Below are 23,956 nucleotides of genomic sequence, written 5' to 3' on the forward strand. Positions count from 1 at the left end.
AGCAGGCGGCCACAGGGCATCAAACCGCGGTGAGAAGGAACGAAGACCCACTCTGATTGTTGTTTCGCTTATATTCACCTTATCTTTCATATTAGTGTCGCCGGTGCCCATCGCTGCTCGATTTTAGGCAACATTGTGCAAGTAGCTGCAACGGCGGCTATGGTGACGCGCGCTCTTTCATGTCAGCACGATAAGTGAGAGTGAAAAGCGCTGCGCGGATGTTTAAAGCTACAGCGACCGCACTCTACGACTCGATGCCAAGACGAGTACGCCAATCATCGCGGTCAACGGCAACTTTTCATCGCACTAAGGACCCCTTCAAGCCACGGAATGCTTCTGTGAATAAACTTCCACGACTGACCAGTTATTCCAATTCGTCTTCCCCATTATATTTTCCTGGCCGTACTTTTGTAAAGTTTCATAATGGCCTGCGCATTATAGTAGCAAATTAAAGCAGTTTTCAGAGGCCCTACCGATATAAATGTTAAACCGACTGCTGGAGACAATGCCGGAAAAGCAATCTCGACAGAAAAGCCGTGCCCTCAGTAAAGCTTAGTACCTGTAACTTATTGCGCCAGCGTGAAAGACCACACGTCACCGTAGCCACCGTTGCAGCTACTTGAGTTACGTTGCCTAAAATCGAGCAACGCTGGTCGCCTGCGACAAGCAATGAAAGATAAGGTGAATATAAGCAAAAACAACTATCAGAACGGGTTTACGTTCCTTCTCAGTGCCGTGGTTTGATGCCCTGCTGGCGTCCACTACTGTGCATCAGCGCCATGTGCTAGACTAGTGGCAATGCATGATCCCCTTCATTGCAGCCGTCAGCACCAGAGCAATGGAACGGCGCAAGAAATTTATAAAGCCCGACAAGGCCCCGCGGGAGAGTGAGGGCGATGTCTGCCGTCACTTGGGGCACTCTTACCATCAGCGCGTGGAGCGAGATAGTAGCGCCCCGGTGTGGCCCCGCAGCCGCCCCAGGCACCTAAGCCATGGTCCGATTACTTTTTTGGCCGGCAGTACATATGAAACAGCTATGCAGTTTGGAAATGGCCAAATGGCCAAATGGTGTTTGGAAATGGCCAACAAGTTGCATGATACTGTACAAAGCAATAGCTTTTTTTCTTTCTTTTCTTTGGGGGGGTGACTGCCACTAAAATTATGTTTGTCTCTGCAAAACTTCTATCAACAAGGACAACAAGTTTGTCAATCTTTAGATCATTGCCTTGCACAATGTACCTAACGATGTCTGAAACTTTTCATACATTTTTATGCAAGATACTATGCTGAACATTGCTGTTTCATTTACAGTGTGCCACAGTATGACAACAAGAGAAATGAAACCTTAGATTATCTCCACCACAGCTGACGAAATGCCATGACCATATCTATTACTAAGAACTGTAGACATTGGAAGTTAGCTGACCCACCTGGACGTTGCCCTGGTAAGGCCCAGCTGCCTCTGCGGTTCTCCTCCGACCTCGTTCCGGAAGAATGGACAGCTCAGGAGCAGTGCACTCTGCCGGCCATCCCCTGAATCCGGCACACCTTCCACTCCGTCCTCACTGAGCCCACCTCCAGCTCCCGCTCGCTGGAGCATGGAGGCAGCAGACGCACCCGTCGTGGTATTCCTCCGCCTCCCAAGTATAGACGCCAGACGACCCGATGCACGACTCAGGTTGGCTCCAAGGCTCTGGCAGTCGAAGTGGGCCAGTGCTCGCCTCCGCAGCCGTTCCTCAGCCGGATCCGGTAGCGACGGCTCAAGGCTTCGAGCGTCTGCGGACTCGCTTCGGCCACCTGGCTTCCACTTCCGAAACAGCGAGCTCTCCTGGTTTGCACTACCACTTGCGCTGCCAGCGGTCGCACTTGCACTGCCGCCTGTTGCTCCGCTAGCATTGGGCAGTCGACTCCAGCCCTTGCCACGGTCCCTGAGCTCCAGAAGGCGCTGGAACTTAGTTTTGAGGCGTGGACTCGATCCTTCTTCGAGCGCTCCATGTGCCAGGGTGTTTGAGGCATTCTGGACTGCCGGGGCAGGATCAAGACGGCCCCGCAGAAATTCTTGGATGTTGGCTGGACCAGGGCTGTGTGTAAAGCATCAAAATGCTGTTAAACTGACCTATTCTAGTTGAGAGAGAGAAAGAAAGTGAAGTCGAACGGATTGTGCAAAACAGATAAACAAGTGGATAAACGGATGTTCTATCCACTGGATGTGATAGAATGGATGTGAGCAAAAGAATACTATTGCAGTTGAGGGTGGCATAGGGTTAATGAAGTGATGAATTTAGGAACCTTATGGGTGTTCTGGGTGCACAAGCAGTAACCGCCAATTGCTGAGATAAGCTTTTGTTCTACATCAGACTTAAAGTAAGTTTACGGTAATGATAATGATGATAAAGGTAACCCAGCCAGTCCACAAGTAATGAAAACAAAGAGCACACACTAAGACTTAAGGAGCTCCAGGGTTTGTAATTTGTAACAATTATTTTCCTCATATTTTAAGAGGTTGGGCTAAAAAAAAACATAACTGGAAACCTTCCAATGGGTTGGTGACCTGTAGTGCAAACCTCACGTACAAAAAACTGATCTGAAGCTTTGACAAACTGACAGAATCAGGGCAGCTGCAACTCATACCTATGTTCCAAGGGCCATGAGTACAGTAAACGTAAAAGTGTGCGATTGTGCTTCAGGAAATGTAGCAGGATCAGCCTGAAATTCTTGGCAAAACTGAAGAAATGCTGAAGTGCATTTGTGAAACTACTGCAGGACGCGCATGGTATCAGAATGTGGTGCAATGTGTACGTTTCCAAGCGCACAAATTCTGGGGGCATGGGACGTGACACTGAAGACAACAGAAAACCAAAAAGAACATAAGAAGGCAAGATGGCATGAGTCTTCAGAATTGAATTGTGCAAGCAGAGAAAAAATATAGAGGAAGGATGCACACGTTAGACACAGCACCTTACACGCGCCATACTCTGTTTCACGCAGGCCACGCCACTACAGATGCTACGCAAGTAATGCGGCCACAGAAGCCTCACTCCGTGAGTTTTGCAGCGCTGCAGTTGTCTTCGGTCTGCGACCCTTTCTATGAAATAGCTACTACATGTATAACAACTACAACTTGTGAGCATAAGATTACGTTGAATCGTGGATTACTTGTACACCTTCGTGCTTCCAGTGTACGACATACTATGTTTTTTTTTTCTAGAGCAAGCGGCATGCGCTGTGCCCGCTGGTCACCCATATGTGTCACTCTGCTCATTCAGGTGGTAAATAGACTTAGACCTGTGACATGTAATATTTTATGTCATATTTTACAACACAAAAGTTTTAAACGTCATGTTATCTCTAATTATATGTGGCGTACTCTTACCTTGCATATGTGAGGCCCTATTTTTTGGTTGCAGTGCAAGCAGCGAGAAAAGTCTCTGGAGCCTTCATAACGCTGCCTGCTACATATAAAACGGGAGTAAAAGGACACTAGGAATGAGCCCAAGTTTGAACAGTCAGTTCTTTTTCCACTAGAGGGCTCCAAGTTAACTGGTACGAAGCCCAAGTGCATGATTAATGAAGATCCTTTTGGTACCGTGCTAATTTTAGGTAATTATGTTCAGCAAGCACTTTGTGTTTCTTTAATTTCGGGTTTGTTTAATATTTTAGCTAAGTGTGCAATGCCCATTTAGGCTCTGAGAAGCATAATTATTGTACTGTCAGACGCCATGCTAAATATTTTGACAATCTGAGCATTTGCTGCACTTTTTGTGAAGAACAGAACTGCTGTTTCATTTATTCCAAGAACACCACATAAGGACCTAAGCATGCTGACTGCCTACATCGCATCCATGAATGATGGGTTATAGTAATTAGAGAGTACTGCTTGTCACAGTTTTTATCTGTTTCCTTTTTGCAGCTGTAAATTAGTTTTTCTTGTATTGCTGTATCTCTGGGCCAAAGCAGCATCTCCATACATTTCCACTACTACTGCTACTACTACTACTACTACTACTACTACTACTACTAGTCATAATAACAGAAGCAACACCAAAAACACACCTTCGTTGATCTTCTCTTCGCTGACCACCAGCTCGGTACTCCCGCAGCATGGCAAAGAAGCTGCTGTCGCCTCCAGACGAAGCAGCCAGAAGGTCCAGCGATGATGCCGAGCCATAATCCCTCCGCGATGGGCCTCCGCGGAGTGTCTCACCAGCTGCACCCCCATTGTTGTGGTCGAGGTCCAGACTACTGTTGCTCCGGTACAGGCTCATTCGGGATGTGCGCTGGGAACGCTCGCTGTGCGTCCGCTGAGGTCGTGCGGGCCCCACTGACGTTGGGCTGCTCATGCTGACTGCCGTCTGGTGATGGACCATCGATGCGGCTGCCGTGTGCATCTGTGGTGACGACTGCGGCTGCGCATGATGGCCGTTGAGCTGATTTGCGCTGCCGCTTCTGTGGAGGGCATCGCCAGGAGGCAGGCAGGCATTGTAGTACTGGGCCGAGCAGGCCCGCAGGACGCTCGAGCTCATCGGGTCCCGGTCATCGCGACTGCCGTTCGCTGTCCTGCTTGCACCTCTTCGGCTTCTCCTGTCGCCGGCGTTCCTGGCGACTTGTGCCGCAGCTCGGCCTCGATGGCTTGGCCATGCCCAGGGGTCCACCTGCAGATGAGTGTGACATCACTGCTTAGAGGAAACAACTGTGAACTAGCAGTACGATTTATAGGGGCCACAACATCAAATTTTCAAGCTTGCATTATACTTTGCGTGTAAAACCATGCACATCCCATGGTAAGTTGCCAAAATTTGAGCCAATTTAATGCACTAGAGAATTTGTATGAATACCTTTATATCGTAGTTGAACTGTGCTAATCTGGCAACACTGATGGGTTGTGAAATGAAGTGTGTTTTGCATGGCCAAAGCGCGCGGTATACATGTGTTTTCATTTTCACACGTCTGTTTCAACAGTCAGCCCGAGATAGTTTCTGCAAGTGTCCTCTGTTTTGTGCTGTTTTATTGTACAAGTTAACATGGTGCATGCACTGGTCAGAGCAGGATGGACACCAAGCGTTAGGCAAAATCCTTCGAATCCTTTCACTGGGTGCTGACAAACACTGAATGTTTTCTATTGGTCTGACCTCGTGCACCACCAAGATGCAATGCCAGTAACATCACTGTCAGCATTCATAGTCCCGCCAGCATTGCGACAAGCCTGGTATCAGATGACACTGTTCCGGCTCCCCAGCAGCAATCGCTCATGTGCTGTAACGTGTCATGTCGCCTCCACATATTGTTAGAACACTGTGCTAGGTGCTCTAGCACGATGCTAAACCTTGCTATAAGTTTCAATGCCTTGCCTTTGGACAAAACAGCCAATCTTTTTGTATGTGCATATCCATATTGGCCCCTTTGCTCTTAGTTACAATGACAAATTGAAAATAGTTGTATGACCACATCGTGACCCTGTTAAAGCCCGCTATACCAAGCAGAAGCAGCACTCGATCTCTTCTGCTCTTTAATTACCTACCTCCCAGTGTGGTAGCGCCTATTAACCAAAACAAATGCAAAGATTCTCTGCTCTGTGTGTGCGAGAAAACAAGCATCAGGTGGGCCATAAATGCTTCAAATATTTTATTGCATCTTCATTTCAGTTAGCTGATCATATATACAGTGCCTTTTTTTCTCACCTTTTCTTTCTCCCTTTGCGAGGAGAAAAACTCCGCAACTGAAAGCTGACTAGTATAATGATGATAACCAGAGCAGGGATGGTTACCGTGATGAACCACTGTACCAATAACTGCATGGCCAAAGACATGTTCCAAGACATTATCCTCCTTTAAATTTGTTTGGCAATGTCACTGATGCAACAGCCATTTGATCTTCTGGTGCAGGTCCTGGCGCAGCAAAAGTTTGATGTGGAGCAGCGACAAGCACTTTTGCTGCACAGTACAACATGCACCTATTGTACCAGATATGGTCTCTATTTTAAATGAAATAGCCACTAAATAAAGGAAAGCCGGCCTTATCCGAATCAATAAGGTATTCAAATTAAGGATGACCAAACTAGTTTCATTCATTTTTAATAGAATGTCGTTTTTTGTGAGCATACTACAGTATAAAACTGCTTCTACCGTTTAGGCTTGCAACGGGCACTGCGTGTTCAGCATGCTTCAGCATGTAACTAGAGCATATCAACAAGACCACACCTTAGGATGTGCATGAATAAGCTTAAGTTACAGTGAGGATGTCCACAGGTCTAACGTGCACAATCTCTTCCACATAACTGTGCCATGGAAAATGTGAAAGCTGATTAAATTACAACCACAGAATCAACTCTTTTGATCTTGTGCAATTGCGAGAAAGGTCCCCACCTATAAGCAAATTATATGTCAATGGTTGAGTAGATGAGAGAAGAAGGGGAACCGAGGGCCTCAATTTTGTTATTCAGGACACGTATTGCAAGATATTTTTAAGGTGGCACCACCAACAACTGCACTAAATATTGTGCAACTGGAATTTATCTGAGGCTTGTTTTTGATCAGACACCCTGCTTGAGTAAGCTTTGTGTGATGCTGGCAGGACAAGGAATGCCAAACTACAGTCACAAACGGCGCTAGATTTAAACATCCGTCCGAGAAAAACGCAACAAAATCGTGAAAACAGCAAATGCAGAACCGATGGCATAGTCACATTTATTTCTTTGTGTCATTGTACAGTATGCAACTAGTTCCCCTCTAACCTACTCCATCTTCTCTCCTGGTCCCCTTCCCCTCCTCAACCCCACCCCCACTACTGACCGCTGTTCAGGTGTGAGCAGATGAAGCTATAGAGTGCAGTCGGCGGTAAGTTTCTTAATCTCCTTTTGTTCATGTTATGCAAAAATGAACAACCAATTACTGCTACCGAAAGCATCAGCTATATCCATGGCTGTGGCTGCTCCACAGACCTCCAGGATGATGATGGTGGCAGCTTTAGACCTTAGAATGCCTTAGGTTATGGTTTGTCGTACTGCTGAAGCAGCACCAACAAAAGGAGGCTCTTGTCCTTCTGCTTCATTTGGTGCAGGCTCAACGCAGTTTGCCGCTAAAATACCATTTGGGAGCAGGATGGCTGCTGTTCCACCACTGCGATGTACATCTCTTACGAAAGATCTCAAAGCCACTGTCTCAGTTGCAAGGTCTGTCACCAAGCCCCTGGGAAATAATTCTGTGGCACACTGGAAGCTTAAAGGGGTCCTGAACCACTTAATATTGAAGTAGAGAAAGGCATTTGAAATTAAAATAGGCTATTTCAGAAATACTTTGTCATAAAAAGTACTTCAATGCGTTTAGAAGAAGTGGAGTTATTGGCAATCAGACACAGCCTCTACTGTGCTCCTGCTCCTTCTTCAAAGCCTTACACTGTGAAGGATACGGCGCCGTGGGGCATGCCAGCAATGCTCCGCCTTCTATGTCACCATGGCCGTGCAGTTCAAATTTCATTTCGTATGTTAACATAGGTGCCACAACTCCTGCCTTTGGTGCCTACGACGCACCAAACATGAGCGAAATGCAGTTGTCCTCGGTGAGCTGCAGTGCGCTTAGCCAATGGGCTCGTGGTGGCCGCCGCGGTATCTAAACCATGTAGCCAACCGCAGCTTCGTGTCACCTATCAGCCAATAGTAGCCACCTAAGGGCATGATGAAATAAAGCATCCAAAAGATAATGAGGACAAGGCCTTCTGTTGAAAAGAGAGCGTTTGAAAGAAAGGTGACTTCACAATCAGCTGGCTCCACACACTGCATGCGACAGCAGAACGGCTGAGATGTTCACATCAGCGTTTGCTACCTGTGGACAATGTTACTCCACCAAGCTCAAGGGGTGGTTCAGGGCCCCCTCAAGAAGAGGGAGGAAAGCTGTCACTCTGAATCTCTACAGCTTTGTGAGCCGAAGGTTCGACACAAGTTCTGTACTGTGGAATTCAAAATGTGAGCCTGGTGTGGTTGAAATTCTGAAATTTCTGATTGTTTTTTTCGACTCCTTTTGTCTCATCGTACATGTACAGGTCCTAAAATTTTTTCAAGATATCTCTGCACAACTTGGGGTCTCTTTTCATAACACTTTTGTTAAAATAAATTTCTTTCTATAGCAAGATGTTATGTAGGCAGAGGATGAGGGGAAGCAGTAAACACTATTTTTGATAACGGCTGATTAGAAAAGTGTGAGAAGCCCATGCACCTCATTGTCTTCTTTAAACAGGAGGTAGCATGCAATGTGAAAGCCCATAATCTTGTGCGAGTATTCGCAGCACATTGGTCATACTACCCACCGCATTGCGCTAAACTGCAGTGTCGCTGTACAAAGGTCATAAAAGTGGACTTGCAACAAACACAAGTTCACTGAACATTTCTATGTGCTTTTACTTTTTTTGTTAGGTTTTGACTACTTGTCTACCAATACTCAGCAGTCAAGAGAAAAGTACAAACTAGCCATGGAATGCGTTCTACTTGGACATGTGCTCTCTTCTGTGCAAGCCATTGCCATCCCATCTCTTAATGAAGCCATTAGTAAAGGTCAAATGCAGTGAACATGCTGTTTGTGTGACTTTTTGTATATTTTATTTTGTACAGTTCAAATTTGATATTTTTTTGGTTTGCAAAACACAGCCCTACATCTTGCACAGACATATGTGCCTGTGTGAGCTCATCATTCTACGCGTAAAATGTCAGGTTCTTTCCTGTAATTTTAATTGTGCGATTATATTCTGTTCCAGTGAATTGATTTGCCCTTATTAAAGCCATATTTGCTGCTTTGAGTGTGGAATCTGGGAGCACTTGAGGCAGTAAAAATGAGATATTGCAAAAGCAGCTGATGCTATGGCCACCAAAAAGGCAACAGTGTTAGACTCCCGTCCATAGAAAAGCTGCCAAAACCCATGTGGGGAGATGTTGGTGTTGTATTCAGATAGACCAACATGGGCCACCATAATGGCAAACCAGTTCTGCAGAAGCCTGCCAAGTGGAGGAAGGTTTATGAAAGGAAAAGTTTGTTATTCAACTGAATGTACCATGAAGCTACGAAGAAAACTCATATGGGCTACTCAGAAAGAAAGCTTTGTCGTTGAAAAAAATCAGAGCAGAACTAATCTCACAATGACTGTCAACGGTAATGCAAATAGCATTCGAGCAATATAACGACACACCATTTTCTTGAAGTGCATTTCCGGTGCAATCACTATTTTCTTCTGATGGAGGGGTAGTGCATGGGCTAACACTAATTTTTTCATGCTTGGGGCAATGACTAGATCGGGCAAAACAAATTGTGTGTGTGAACGGAACTTGAGTGCGCTTTGAGTGCTGCCCGATCGATCCGTGTTCACGTCATTCACGCCCTGCAGACAATACCTTCGTGTTAGCGAAGCATTAAGCCTTGTACACTTATCACTTTAATCTGAAATACTGAATTTACTTTGTGCTTAGAGTTTTACTCATTCCACTATGAACAAAAAGTTATGGAAGGCAGAAGAATGCCGTCACCTAAGCTGGGACCGCCGGCTGCGGTGCCATCAGAGCTACCAGGTGCGCCCGGGTGTTGCCGAACGTACTATGGACGCTCGGGCGCGCGCAGTGTCAACACCTCAATATTTTTACACCGTGCTTCGGCTATATACCACATACTCCGATATCGTCCCACTTTGCTATGGCACTCACTCGGCAAGATCACCCATGAGCACAACGACATAACAACTGTAGGACGCTGACTAGTGACGAGGAAATGACGAAGAAGGAATGATACCGATGGGATGACAAAGGCAGTATAATGATAACAGTGCCACAATGAGAAGTTGATATTTAAATTATGACGATTGTATAACAACAGCAGTGTGACGATAAGGAAATGAGGACAATGAGATGACAACAATGGCACGCTGACAACCAGATGAAGAAGCCGGAATGACAGTTATGACACGACCCCAGCAGCATGACGACGACAGTATGACAACGAATGCATGATAGCATTCAACAACATCACTGTCATGTCAACAGTGACATAATAATGACTGAATGATGACAACATGATTACGATAGAATGCTGGACAAGGAATAATGGCGACTGATCATCTAACGGGTGTGACGACAATGGTATGACATTACTAAAGCAATGACAATGATAAAATGACTGGGTGACAACGACATGATGACTGTATGGTGATGATGATGGTGTGGTGATGACGCATGACGAGAGTCGGATCACAAAGCTGGAATAACGACAGCTGAAACAGCTGAAGTAGGCAAAGAATGCTATTCAAATTTAAAAAATTGGTTCTGGTCTATGGACCGAACCTAGAATCAATGCCCTTCCAGGGCAGTCACTCTACCTTATGAGCTAACCAGAAGACTAGCAGGCATAGCTTTATTTTGTAGCTTCGTGCTACAGTTGAGTGGGTGACATTCCTCCCTTTCATGTGTCATTATGAGAGCAGAATGACCTCAATGTGTGTTGGGGAGACTTCAAGCAGTGCTCAAGAAAATGATGTGTCAAGAACATTTCAGGGACAGTGGATAAAATGCATACAAAGGCAAGGCGACAAGTTGTTGACAAAAGCAGCAAATGTTTAGGATATACAGTTAAGAAATGTTAAGTTAAGTTAAGGAATGTTAAGAAATGCCGCACAAACTATGGCAAACAAATGTTGCAGCATACCTTACCGACACTTCTGAACCATTTGTACTGCTACGAGAATATTGATTTATCTAATATTTCTCTGAAAGAATTGCCCCAAATGTTCGTGTAGTTTTGTACTGTACAAGTACAATGTACTGCGTACTGAACGTGCATGTCTCATTCTCTGTACCGAACGTACATGTTTTTTTTATTTTATTTTTTTTCTCCTCACGTTTTGTTTGTTGTTGTACTCCGCCGCCGTCAATGCTGCACTGTAAGAGGAAGCCAGGACCTCTCAAGCTGTCTATACAGCTTTTTCCCTGGCTGTCCTCGCAACACCAGTTGCGGTAATAAACCTTCAAACCTTCAAACCTTCAAACCTTCAAACCTTCAAACCTTAAAGCTTGATATAATCAAGGTGGTAAGATCACCAGTTTGCTTTGTTATAGTGAAATTTCATTATATTAAAATTCAATCTTTTATGCAAATAAGTGTAGCCACCAATAGATTTTTCTTAAATGGAAGAGGCTACAAAATTTTCCCAATTATCGAGTGATTGGAAAAGGCACGTTTGAATGAAAAAATAAAATCCTTTTGTTGAATTAGGGTGGCTAGAATGGGCAGGTGCGAAGACCAACCAGTGTCTGCAGGCTGGCCCAAAAACGCGTTCCTGCCATGTGACGGCGCTGCCGGCAGGGGTGCCGTAGTTTCTCGTGGCGTCTTCATACCTTCGGGCGGGCAACTGATGTTGGTCGGGCTTAGTTTTTCCACTCAAATTCTTTCGATGCAGAAAATTATTTCTTTTCCAGCATTGTAGATGCTGAGAGAATTTAATGACATGCTTCACTGCTCTCATTCTACGTAGAAACTGCGAGCACCGATCACACAGCCAATACAGTAAGGGTTTTTTCATCCACCTCTTGCAGAGGTTGGCGCACTCATGCCTTGCCGAAAGTGCAGTTCATATGAACCACCATGGAAGGCCAGCATGTTGGAACAACTTTGAAGGTCTCGCCCACACATTAGTCACATATTCGTGATTGTAATAGTACTTTAAAAGGAGGAAGTTAATGCAGTATATCAGCAATGTGGTAAAAGAATTATAAAAAGTACAAAATACTGATGACTTGATACGAGTTTATTCCAGCAATGTGGTAAAAGAATTATAAAAAGTACAAAATACTGATGACTTGATACGAGTTTATTCAAAATAGCACAGTCATTGCAGAGCATCACATTTTTCCAAAACACGGCTTAACTCTCTTGACTTTGTTGGTTTAATCATTTGAGCAAGAAGCCAACACGTGTGATGCAGTAGAACCTAGCCACCGATCCTGTTAGAGCAGTGGAATGCTCTTTGCAGCCAATTTGGGCCACATTGGCTGCTAGAAGCAAGAAATCCTTCATTAATTTTGAGTGTGCAGTCATGTAGTGCTAAATGCACAAGTGAGGCTGTTCTCGAGAGTCTGAATGAGGTTGTACAGACTGATGGGTACAGAAAACCCCCCCTTAAGCTTCTACTGGAAAGTGGTGTGGTACACTTTCTCTTGTCACAAGGCAGGCATCCCTGCATGCTCAGCAGTCAGTTAAAATGATGCTTTCCTGGCAACGTAGCCCGCAATGTAATAAACCAGGCATGCATCACTGTGCTTCTCCACATAGCCCACATGGTTTAAGGCAACTTCTGCTGCTTTGGGAGTTAGTGCAGGGTCGTCCAAGGCTGTTTCTTCATTTCTGGGAGCAGCTGCTCCTACGACAGCAAGGACTCCAAAAGTCCAGGGGGCACATTTCCTCCCTTGGGGCTCTTTGCCAAGCTGTAAAAGCTTACTCACTACTATAAAAGCTTAACAGAACTGCACTACATAAACCACGAGAGCTACCTTTCACAGCGCCGCGGCCCCCGAGAGAGAGGCTGACGCCGCCGCCAACAGAAGTGCCGAATGTTCCCCAACTGGAAGGGATGTACAGCATGGGCCTTGCTAAGCAATGGTGGCGGCGCTGCAGTCTTCACACCTCCCAATTCCAGCCACCCTAATTGAAGGGGCTTCAAAAGATACAGGTTCATGCTGATGTAGGCAATATCGTCCTATTGGCAGTACAAAGCAAAGCCAGCCACTCTTACATGTCTACTCTGCCCCTGTGGCTGTTAGTGTCCTTCCTCTCCCCCGTGGAACAATGCTATCATGAAAAGTGCCAGCAGCGGGGAGTAAATGCTTTGTCTGACTCTCACTTGAACGTGTCACCAAACCTTGAGATTACGCAATCTCCAGCACTAAAAGTGCGGGAAAACTGCACACGATGCCACGCTCTCTCAGCTCGCCCAGTCTTTGCACACACGAAAGATTACCTCTAAAACGGGGTGCACAGGCTGCGTGTACACCCAGCCATGCGTGACCACGGCCGCGCTAGAAAAGGAGACACGCGTCAACCTCTTGTTCGCACGATTTGAGACGTGAATCCACAAGCAGTCGCATGCAATTCAACAATTTGAGTGTCTGCATTTGGAGGAGTTTCTATTTGTCTTGGTATTTCTTCGCGGTGGCAGTGAAGTTTCATTATATTGAAATCATGTACAAACAAACTTTGTTATAATGAGGTTCAAAATAGATTGTGTTATATAGTCAAAAAGTGTTCAAGAGGTATATACTTTGCTATATCAAGAATTTCGTTATAGTGAAGTTCGATGCAGGAGGTATAACTGCACCAAGTCTTCTTTTTCTTATGTGGAATACTTCAAAACAACGGAGTATGTAGGCGTCAGCCATTTTTGCTGACAGCTATGTGACTAGGCCACCATAACCAGCACAAAAATTTTCAGTGATAATTTTGCAAATTAACTAAAATGTTATAGTAATTACTATCTACTATTTAATTACTAACTTTGGGGCACATGTAATTGTGAAATTGATATCAAGAAGTACAGTACTGCTTTTGAGATTATAAATTTAATTGAATTATGGGGTTTTACATGCCAAAACCACTTCCTGATTATGAGGCACGCCGTAGTGGAGGACTCCGGAAATTTGGACCACCAGGGGTTCTTTAACGTGCACCTAAATTTTAAGTACACGGGTGTTTTCGCATTTCGCCCCCATCAAACTTTTGAGATCAATCACCTTAAAATGTGCTCCGAAATACATTGGTTCTAGTTAACAGCTTCCCAAAAGCATGCCTTTAACAATTTGGGATGATTTTAACTGAAACGCTGAGGCATTTCTTTAGATTATGTGGATGGATATGGACTTCTTGCGATAGTCTCAAAATTTCTGCTAAGCAGACATGACCTTACTACTCCTCAGCTTCAATGTCACATATATATGAGCCATAAAGTTAGTAATTAGAACTTAGCATATTTATATTTATCTAGTGAAATTATTTACAATATTTTTGTTGCTGCTAATGTACGCCTAGCAACATAGCCTATCAGCAAAAATGGCAGAAGCCTAGTTACAAGGTTTTCATTAAGTGCTTTGCACAAAAACAAACACCTGACATATAATGGTTTCCCTGAAAGGGAACACAGTCTTCCCACTGTTTTCTGGAGCTGTAAAGTTCCAACATGGTCAATCTTCATCAAAGCTGCACCGTTTCTGCAGCAGCAGTGACTGGCACATCACCAGATGGAAGTTGTCCCCTTCACAAGTGCTTACTTCAGTTTAGAGAAAAAGGCAACTTATTTTCCTCAGGCAAGTCAATGAACTGAATGCACATAGATGACTTGCATGGTCAGGCATTTACTTCTGCTAGCTTTGTTCTTTCTTTGCCTTCAGAAGCAATCCGACTTTCATCCACATTTCAATATTATTGTACGGCAACAAATGTGCTGCTAGGCCGACAGCGTGGCCACGTGTTTGTGCAGTTATTGTGTATGTGTACTGATGATGTCAAGCATCAGATGAACATTCACAAAACTTCATTTAGTTTGGGCTTTTGTTTTCTTTGTATGATACACAATTTCAAATAACTAAAGCTGTTCTGTGCAGGTGTCTGTCTTATTAGTGCGTAACTTCTGCTTTAGTAAACTTGTGTTGACTTTATTTGGCTATTACCAACAATAAATTGAGCCCCCTGGTTCCTCTGATCCCTCGCAATCATAAACTCATGTAGGCGTTCAAACCAGCAAAGACAGCATTATCTTCAAAGAAATGAGTCTTTCGCAAGACAAGTCATACAAAAGTTTAGAAGCACTACAGAGCTTACAGCCACTAGCCTGCATCAGTGGCTTCATTCAGCAGAGACATTTTCAATGGTATATCGGCCAGTGCTTGACGCTACAGAACACACATTCCAATATGACAAAGATCACTTGCTTAAATTAATTATGCGGGGGACTAGATTAGTTTGAATGCACAGAATGCGTATGATTCCTTACATCGTTAAGCAGATCACCACAGTAACACAGGAAATGAAAGGTAATACCAATGAACCCATTTAACTGCACCACTGATTATCAGAAGTGAATGAATATATGTACTGAACTCGGAACTCACCCTCGTAATATTTATCTATGTAAAGTTCCCTAGCACATAGCATACAAGCCATTTTGACTTCACAGAATCGGAAACAAGACTGCAGACATCACCTTTCGCGTGGTGCCATGAGGTCACAATCATTGTTTTGGTAATGTTCAAAATTATGAACTTTCACATATGCCATGGCTTGCAGTCGAGCAGCAAACGAGTCACCCCTACCCGTTTTTCTTTCTGTAAACAATATTTGAGAAGATTTAACATCTGGCATTGTTTCTTTGATACGGGACTATAGACTTGCCAAAAATCAAACCCAATACATTTGGCAGGATGACATTGGTTCAGTTTTTCCAGGAGTAACTGTTGTATACCACCGCAAACCTATGAAACCTGACGGTGCACAAGGAACCTCAAAATGTTTAGGGAAATGACGCTAGCCTGTGGAAAGCATCACCTCACTGGCTCCACAGCACGCAGAATGCTATATGAGGCATTCGGAGCAAAGTTAAAGTTCTTAAAAATATTCGCAATGGCCACTGCACCTAACAGTTTGCATCCAACACTTCCTATATAGTATGCATAAGTTGCCCCCATCTAGAATTTTTACATTCGTTCTGTATGTAAAATTAGCATATAAAGATTTGTTTATGAAGAAGGCACAGATGGTAATAACTGATTTTACAGCTTGATTGCACAAAAGATCTTTAGCTCCACAATGATGATGCCCTGCGTATGTCAACAGCCAAGCTACACGTGACAAAAGAAATGAATGTGTTGTTTACTGTAAACATAAAAAAAGCATTTTTAGTGAAAGTGTGACTTAGTATGCAAGTCAGAGGGGAAAAAGCATAGTTAATTTAATGACAAGCATTAGAGACAGCATTCAGGCAAACTGTTTTTCCCCAGGCAACTAAATCTCCTAGTGATTCACTGTTGCCTTTGCAAGTGCCTAATTTTGTTTCCTCAAAATGACGCACAGCTGGAATTCCAAACAATTACCTCCCATCAGGTAATAGCTCACTGCATAACCCAATAGTTCTGTTGTAATCATTATGTAAGTTGGCCAAAAAGAAATTATTGCGACTCATGACAGCCTTTAAGGACAGTTGTCTCTGCAGAATGGAATATGAGTAGAGCACATAGCATAGGTAGATGCATAAGCTATTAGAAGGTCCTCTTTCCGAAACTGCCGTCTTCAGTACACAGCAAAGCAGCGGTGTTTTGCCTTATTCTATCCTGTATACTTGTATTGAAGCAGGTGTGAATACAAAGGTACCGAATATTGAAAGTGAAAAGCAAGCTAATTTGTACATTTAAAGGGGCCCTGAAACACTTTTCTAACTAATCATAGAATGGCCTCCCTATTAAAGGACGTCATCTCACGAATCTCATGCTACAAAAATGTTTAGAATCCTCCAAATCTAAGTGGAGTTACCACATTGATACACGGCTTTTTCTCTCTTTTCATCGCCACTAGTACACTAAAAGATACATAGTGGAGAAGCCAAGAGGGCAGAGCCCCACCCAAAAGTGTCACAGCGGTGAAAGGGCTCATCACAGAACCCCGTGGAGGCAGCGATAGACTACACTACGTAGTATGCCGCGACCACCTGGACGACTACGCACAGCTGATGCAGCTACCTAGGTACATGCAGTGCAAAGATGAAATTATTTTAAGGTTGAATATGGCTTATGGGCCGAAAAATTCGTTGTCCAGCGTTTTATAGAAAAATCGATTGTCAGGCGTTGTGGCACCAAAATTTATGGTGCTCCCCACGACCATTGGTGGGAGTCGAACCCGTGACCATTGGCGTTAATTAAGGCACAGCAAAGCAAGATAGACTTAATTAAGGCACTTGCACCTACGACCTTTGGTGGGAGTCACACCCACGACCTTTGGTAGGACCGAAATTCAATGGCACCAAAATTGATGAGCAGCAGTTCGGCGGCGGTTCACAACTAAGCAACAGCTCAAAATTCTGCGCTTACTTTTCCACAGTTCTACTGACCATGCGCGGCTCTAGCATCGCTCGGTGGTCTACAAAACTGCGAGGCAAGGCAAGATTTCCTGTGTCACTGCTGATCACACGTGGTTGCGTATTGCCGCTAGGAAACGACGAAGCAACATCCACTACGCAAAAAATAGGTCAGGGCCAAAACTACATAAAGAGACCGGCAGAGTGGGCGTTCAACAGCAATGCGAAACTGAGCAAGAGCCAAACATTCTGCACTTACTTTTCCAGGTGAGCAGACTTTCTTTACTACAAGAGTACCTATAGCACCCAGTGCAAAAGCCTGCGCACTGCTGCCAAGCCACCACAGCGTATCTTGCACTTGCTTTGTGACAAGTATTCTACTTCCTTGATTGTTATTTCTGTTGCCATGTCTAAAGATATGCGTGACATATCCAAGGCCTTTGATGATTTAAACACAAACTCAGGTAGGAAATGACGGGCTTGAAAGAAATATTTGAAGGAATTACGCAATTCAAAGAGCAGACCAATGAAGTACTGGAGGAAAACCAAGAACTTTGTATGCAGAATGTTAAGCTTACTCAGAAGCTAGAGGAGTTGGAGCAATACCAACGTGCGAATAATTTCAAGGTTAAGGGCATTCCTCTTGATGTCAAAGCGTCAGCCATAATGAAACAGATCGGTGTAATCATTCAAGAGGAAGTAACTGTAGCAGATATTGACATCTGCCACCATGTGCCTACTGATCGGCACGATGAATCCAATATAATTGGTTGGCTCGTACGAAAAACAAAGAGTAATGCCTTTATTAGCAGGGCAAGGAAGGCGAGAATGGACACAGAAACAATGGGTTTCCAGTCTTCGTCAGGGGTCTATGTAAACGACCACTTAACTAGATATAGAAAGCAACCACTTGGGGCCGCAGTGCAGAAAAAGAAGGAACTGCGCTGGAGATTTGTGTGGAACTCTGGAGGCAAGGCATTTGCCAGGAGGGTCGACAACTCACCGATACTCAGAATTTTGTGCTGGAATGATGTTGGCAAGGTGAGGGACCAAGGGCACTAGGCGGTTGCTTTGGTTTTAGTTCCTTTCTTCTTTTTTTTATAGTACTAGTGTAACATGGTAGTTATCATGATGTCCAATCATTTATGAAATAATCTCCGTGTACATGTAACCAATTTAAGATCCTTCATCTGAACACACGAAGTATCAGAAATAACGATAAAAAAATTAATGATTTGCTTGCAGCCGTCTTTTTAGAGTTTTGATGTTTTAATGTACTCGGAAACTTGGCTCACGGTAAGCGATAATCACCCATACTTTGAGAACTACTCATACAATGGCCTCGTGCAGCAAAAGGGCAAAAGTGGTAGGGTCGCTGCTTTTTGTCAGGAAATCACTACGGCTCGAACTTCTCCCAGACAGTTCTTAGTTATGAACAACAGCACTGAATGTCTCATGGTGCATTTAGAGCAAGCTACAGCTGTAGTTATGTACCAACCTTCAATGGGAAACAAATTAGAATTTTTTTACTTCTTAGAGCGTGTTCTCCAGTTTGTAAGCAGTTCACATATGCCTTTCATTGTAATGAGTGACGTCATTATCAATATACTATCATGCGACATGTCAGTCAGAAAGTTCACAGAAATTGTCAACTCTTTTGCTTGTATAAACCTGATCACTCATGCCACAAGAATAACAGACAAAACAGCTAGCTTGCTTGATGTATGCATTACCAATGTATACTCAACTGACTATATTGCTGAGATTTTATCTGTTGAGATAAGTTATCACCTTCTGATTTTTTTCTGCATTCCTTGTTTGCTGACAAAACATGTGACAAAAAAAGAGCAGCCTTATTTCAAAGTATTAATGCCATATCCTTGAAAAATTTTGCGTCGCTGTACAGTCAATGAACTGGACATGTGTATTTAAACATGACAACTCAAGTGTAGCATACGATGCATTTGTATATAAATTTATGGCATGTTACAATCAGGCATTTTTTCTCAAGCCTTGTAAACCCAATGCAAAGAGAGCAAGGCAGACATAGGTTGATGCCAGACTTCTTAAGCTGATCGAAAGATAAAATGGAATGCATCATCGTTTGGTAAGTACAAGTATAGAAATGCTGTCTACGAAAAGGAATATATAAATAAAGTAAATGCTGAGTTAGAATTTGCGAAGAGTGTGTACTATGAAATACTGTTTTCCAAGATAAAAAAAAATGATGCCAGGAAGGTATGGGAAGAAGCAAAAAATTTAATATTGTAGAAACACCAGGTCTCACAGCAGCGCATAGCAACACGTGAAGGTGATGTAACAGGTTGCCAAACAGCAGCCGAACTGAATGAGTATGTTATTGACGATAATTAACACATCAGTGCCTGCGTGTGTCCTAAAAGATTTCAGCCTCGTCAATTCTGTTGCACTGACACCAGTCTTTCCAGACGAAGTGCAAATATCAAGAATAATGCAGCAGCTAGCTTAGATGATATCAAACCAACACTAATAAAATGCATAGGTGACATAATAGCTCCAATCTTAGTGCGTATTATTAACCGAATGTTTGAAAGTGGTGTCTGTTGCTACCGTTGCTAGTCTGCGCTCATCCATGCTTGTTTTGACCATTCTCCCTTGAGCATGTTATTTTTGGCTGTTTCTGACAAGCAATTGTAAATTTACTGTATAAGTGCTGCTTGCTGAGCCAGATGGTTCATACTGCTCCTTGAGAAAACTCAACTGTAAATTCCCTACTGCATGCAATGCAGCAATATTTGTCTCACATGTTCACAGCAGCCTTTACGACAGACCGGTAATGTTTTCTAAGTTCAAAAAGTGTTTCAGAGCCCCTTTTAAAAGTGTACCGACATATATTTTCACATTACAGAAACTCTACTACACACTTCTTGCCTGCAAAAGGATGGCATTTAGAAGGTATGAACACTGGTGAACATTTCTATTTTAATTTGATACTAAAGTTCCTTTCGAAATGTCACCCATGCATCCTCAACATTATTATGATGTCATGAAACTGAACAAGATTTACTGACTTTGTGTAGTAATAAGGCTATGTGTCATGGCATTCCTCATAAAATACAGACAACAGTACTGCTCGCATGGCCTCTAGCAGTGCTTATGTGCTGTAGCTACCGTGCCATCATGACACATCCACCTCCTACGTAACGAAATTGATTTACAGGAACAAGAACTCTAGAAGTAAACTGTTTGGGGCTTTCCAACACTTGCAGACATTTTTCCCCAATATTTAGAAGGTTTATACCTTAATTTGACACATACTTGTCTAGAATTAGTGGCCACTTCTTCTCACGTTTCAAACAAGCATACTGTCTCCAAAAAAAAGACTAAGCATTGCAAAACTATTTGATGAATGCCATTTTGTACAGGCTATCACAATCGTCTTGTGTGCAAATTAGTTGAGGCCGAAAAAAACAGTCCAACGATGGGACGCATGTGACAGCAACCCTCCCATAGCCCTCACTAAAAGCTCGACTATCTACAAAAGACATGCCGATAGCCGTGTCCTTCATTTGTTGCTTTTCATCCCATTTCATTATTAGATGCCAAGCACATGTGTGATGGCTGGAACAATGATGGCATATGGTGTAGATGTGTGTACCCCTTCTTTTTTTTTCCACATCAGTTTGCAGGGAGTAGAGCGCCATGGTCTCTGCATTGTTCTCGCACTCTTGGTTACAGCAATGCTATACCAACAAGCCCAAGCATCCACTCTTGCGAACTTCATTGCAACACCAAATGTGACTATCACAAAGCCATCTTTGTAGCAATAAATAATGAGCAATCATATTTATCACGATCTCATTAAAGATTTTGACTATCTTTAAGTTAAAGCTAACTGAGAAACACATTCCTAACTGCACTATCATCCTCAACCCACAAGCACCATTGTACTGTGGTAATATAAAGTGCTTCTCCCCTTCTAATTCCCATTGGGCAGCCTACAAATCCCCATCTGGTATTTAAATAGCAGCACTAAGAAGAACTAAATGTAACTTCTTGACAATCATGCTACTTGAAATACTAAAACAATTATTTAAAAAGTTTTCGCAAATACCAATAACTATCCTAATAGCTAACAATTTTATTACTTCGGAAGATTAACTACGAAGTACTGTTTCAAACAACATGTACGCAACAAATAATGACTTATTTGCTTGTCGGTTTTCCCATATTTTCAATATTAAGCTTATGCATACCAATTTGAATAATAGTGGTTTATCGTGTTAAGGACAAAAACAGTACCTCGAATTTAAAGTGTAGATGCCTTCCCATGTCATCATTTTCTGGCTACATCTACATTTACAGAAAGTTTCTTAAATGCACTAGCATACTTAGTTACATGATATAACTAAAATCTTTCAACACTCCCTGCATAAATGCATGCTTCAAAGCCATGGAAAATTGGGAAGGCGGCTGAAATCTATAATGCAGCCTCAGAAATTCTCCCGTTAATTACCAACCTGCATTCCTTCAAGTAGTTGTTGTAAACTATTACAATATGTCATATTTACAAATCTTGCTGACTTTTTAAGAGTAAAACTCATACTTCAAAAATAATATTCCTGCGAAACTTGTATTTTCACTCATTGCTTGCATCACATCTCAATCATCCTGAGCTGACAGTTTTTTTTTTAATTTTAGTAAGGCATTTGACAAGGTAAGCCATAAAATACTTTGTTTTAAACTAAGCTTGCTAGATATTGACCCTGACCTTTCGAAATCAAATAACATTTTCTTGCTTATTGCGTTCAATTAGTTATTGCTAACAGTCATAGCTCTCCACACACGAGTTGAATGAGGTGTGCCACAAGGGTCTGTGCTGTGACCCCTATTATTTCTGATTTACCTTGATAACCTTACTGCTACGATATCCTTTAACATACACTAGTTCACAGACGAATGTTATTTTCTATAAAATTGTTAACGCTGACGATACTTGCCTAATTTTATCTGATTTGAATAGTATAGTTCATTGGTGCTGGCAGTGGCTAACAAAATTAAATTTTAACAAATGAGAAGTAATGCATAGACTTTGAAATAATTCTAATCTATGCATTTACCAGCTTAACACTTTGCCCCTAGTTTTTCTTGTGTCAATTATCTCCCTGAGCACATCACAACCAATTTAACTTGGACCATTCATGCTTAACAATGCTAGTTGCGTGCTTGGATAATTACAATAAAACTTTTCGAAAGCAATGTCTACTTTAAATCTGCTGCTCCATAAGACATAAAAGAATTGTGTAGGAACCATTGACAATTGTTAATCTAAGTGAATAGCCCAAACGAACGAAAGAGAACAAGTGAGACAACATAAGAACAAAAGAGTGAATGCATTCCTAGCAAAGTCTAAACACTGACCATGGACCATCCAACGGACCACCGACCAACAGGAAAACGGCGAAGAGCCAAACAGAACTATTTGCTTTAATACGCTCCGAACTTCAGTATGTGCCTGCAATATGGCATCCTAGTCATGTTTGCCTTATTACTTCACTTGAATTAGTACAAAATAATTTCATACTTTCATCTTTTCGAACTATAATAGTACCATGTAAATAACCACAATGAAAGCTAACTAAGCACTTGTTTCACTAGCAAACTGCAGCGATGCTGCCTGTCTTTTGCAGTTTCATAAAATTTTCCACCATACCACACTTCTCCACGACCTCATTCTGTGACCAAGTGCATTCCAAACCACGTCAAACACTATAATATGGGTTGGTAAGAAAGCAAAAGCAACATGGACAAGAGGAAGAAAAATACGACAAACTGCACCATGCTGTCGTGCATTCCTTCCTTCCTTTTGTGTTTTTGCACTTTTACCAAAAGTCCAACAAGTCCTAACCAAACTGCCCACCTTGCCATCCTGCTCCACTCTAAGGCAGAAAGTGACTCAAGTTACACGAAGTCTTTCTTTTAGTTCCTCCCCATATTTCCCAGGAATGGAAACACCTTTGCACAAGTGTTGTGGCCATCACCAGTAACAAACGTTTTCGCTAAACAATGGCTGAGGTTGCATAAACAGGAGGATCTTTACATTATCAGAACTCACTGTACTTTTTTAAAATTTTTAGTTCTTTGTAACCACTCCCAATTTAGCTGCATATGGCCCTGAATCTATCACACATTTTTGAAAGTGAGGTCAGAAATGTCATTTGAGTACTACTTTAAACTTTGATATAGTGAACTTCAATGTAACTTTAAAGGCCTTGATGCAACAAGTTGCTTTACTTTTCGTAGCTTGATGCCCACAGAGCACCATGCATTTTTATCAACATAACAAAGCATGCTTATCCGCAGTTTCAATATAATGAACTTACCACTGCTATAAAGGAAGAGTGAGGCATTAAATGGAAAGCGTACTACCAAAGATTCAAGTGGCTAAATGGTTGAATTATGTGCGGTTGTTCGTGAATGCACCACAATGGCACTACACGGCAGAGCCGTCCTCAAACATGTACTTCGATGTTCTGCTGTAATGAGGTTGCGTGACGGAAAGCTACCAGGGTTTTTATGTGATACACGAAAGAAATGTTTTACTTTCGCGCTTCAACAAGTATGTGAAACAAAACTTCACCTAAGGTTGCAATATTAATAGTAATTGATGGGTCTTCGCATCTCAAAGCAAGCAGTTTGGCCATGAAGAACACTTAAGAGGAGGCTCAAGCTCGGGCCCAACTCCGATGCGGCCTATTCAAGAACATGTAGAATGCAAAAACGCTTTTCTGGGATAACCTCAGGACCAATTTTAATGAAATTCATTGCATTTGAGAGGGAAAGTTAAATTCTAGTGTCTGTCGAAGCGGAATTTCAATTTAGGGCCAGCATTTTGTTA

At 42.7% G+C, this 23,956-nt stretch overlaps 1 protein-coding gene across 3 annotated transcripts in view; it reads right to left on the reverse strand.

Moving 5' to 3' along the window:
• The window catches only part of LOC142587416 (signal-induced proliferation-associated 1-like protein 2), a 194,338-nt gene that overhangs the window by 145,991 nt on the left and 24,391 nt on the right, over positions 1–23,956 (reverse strand). For all 3 annotated transcript variants that reach the window (XM_075698427.1, XM_075698424.1, XM_075698426.1), the window contains exons 2-3: positions 4,054–4,652; positions 1,431–2,081 (exon numbers count right to left, since the gene is read on the reverse strand). In XM_075698427.1, coding sequence (XP_075554542.1) covers positions 1,431–2,081; positions 4,054–4,523 — 1,121 coding nt within the window. In that variant the 5' untranslated portion in view covers positions 4,524–4,652. The remainder of the gene's footprint in view (positions 1–1,430; positions 2,082–4,053; positions 4,653–23,956) is intronic.

Source organism: Dermacentor variabilis, chromosome 7, assembly GCF_050947875.1.
Source record: "Dermacentor variabilis isolate Ectoservices chromosome 7, ASM5094787v1, whole genome shotgun sequence".
In the NCBI taxonomy this organism is placed as follows: Eukaryota; Metazoa; Arthropoda; class Arachnida; order Ixodida; family Ixodidae; genus Dermacentor; species Dermacentor variabilis.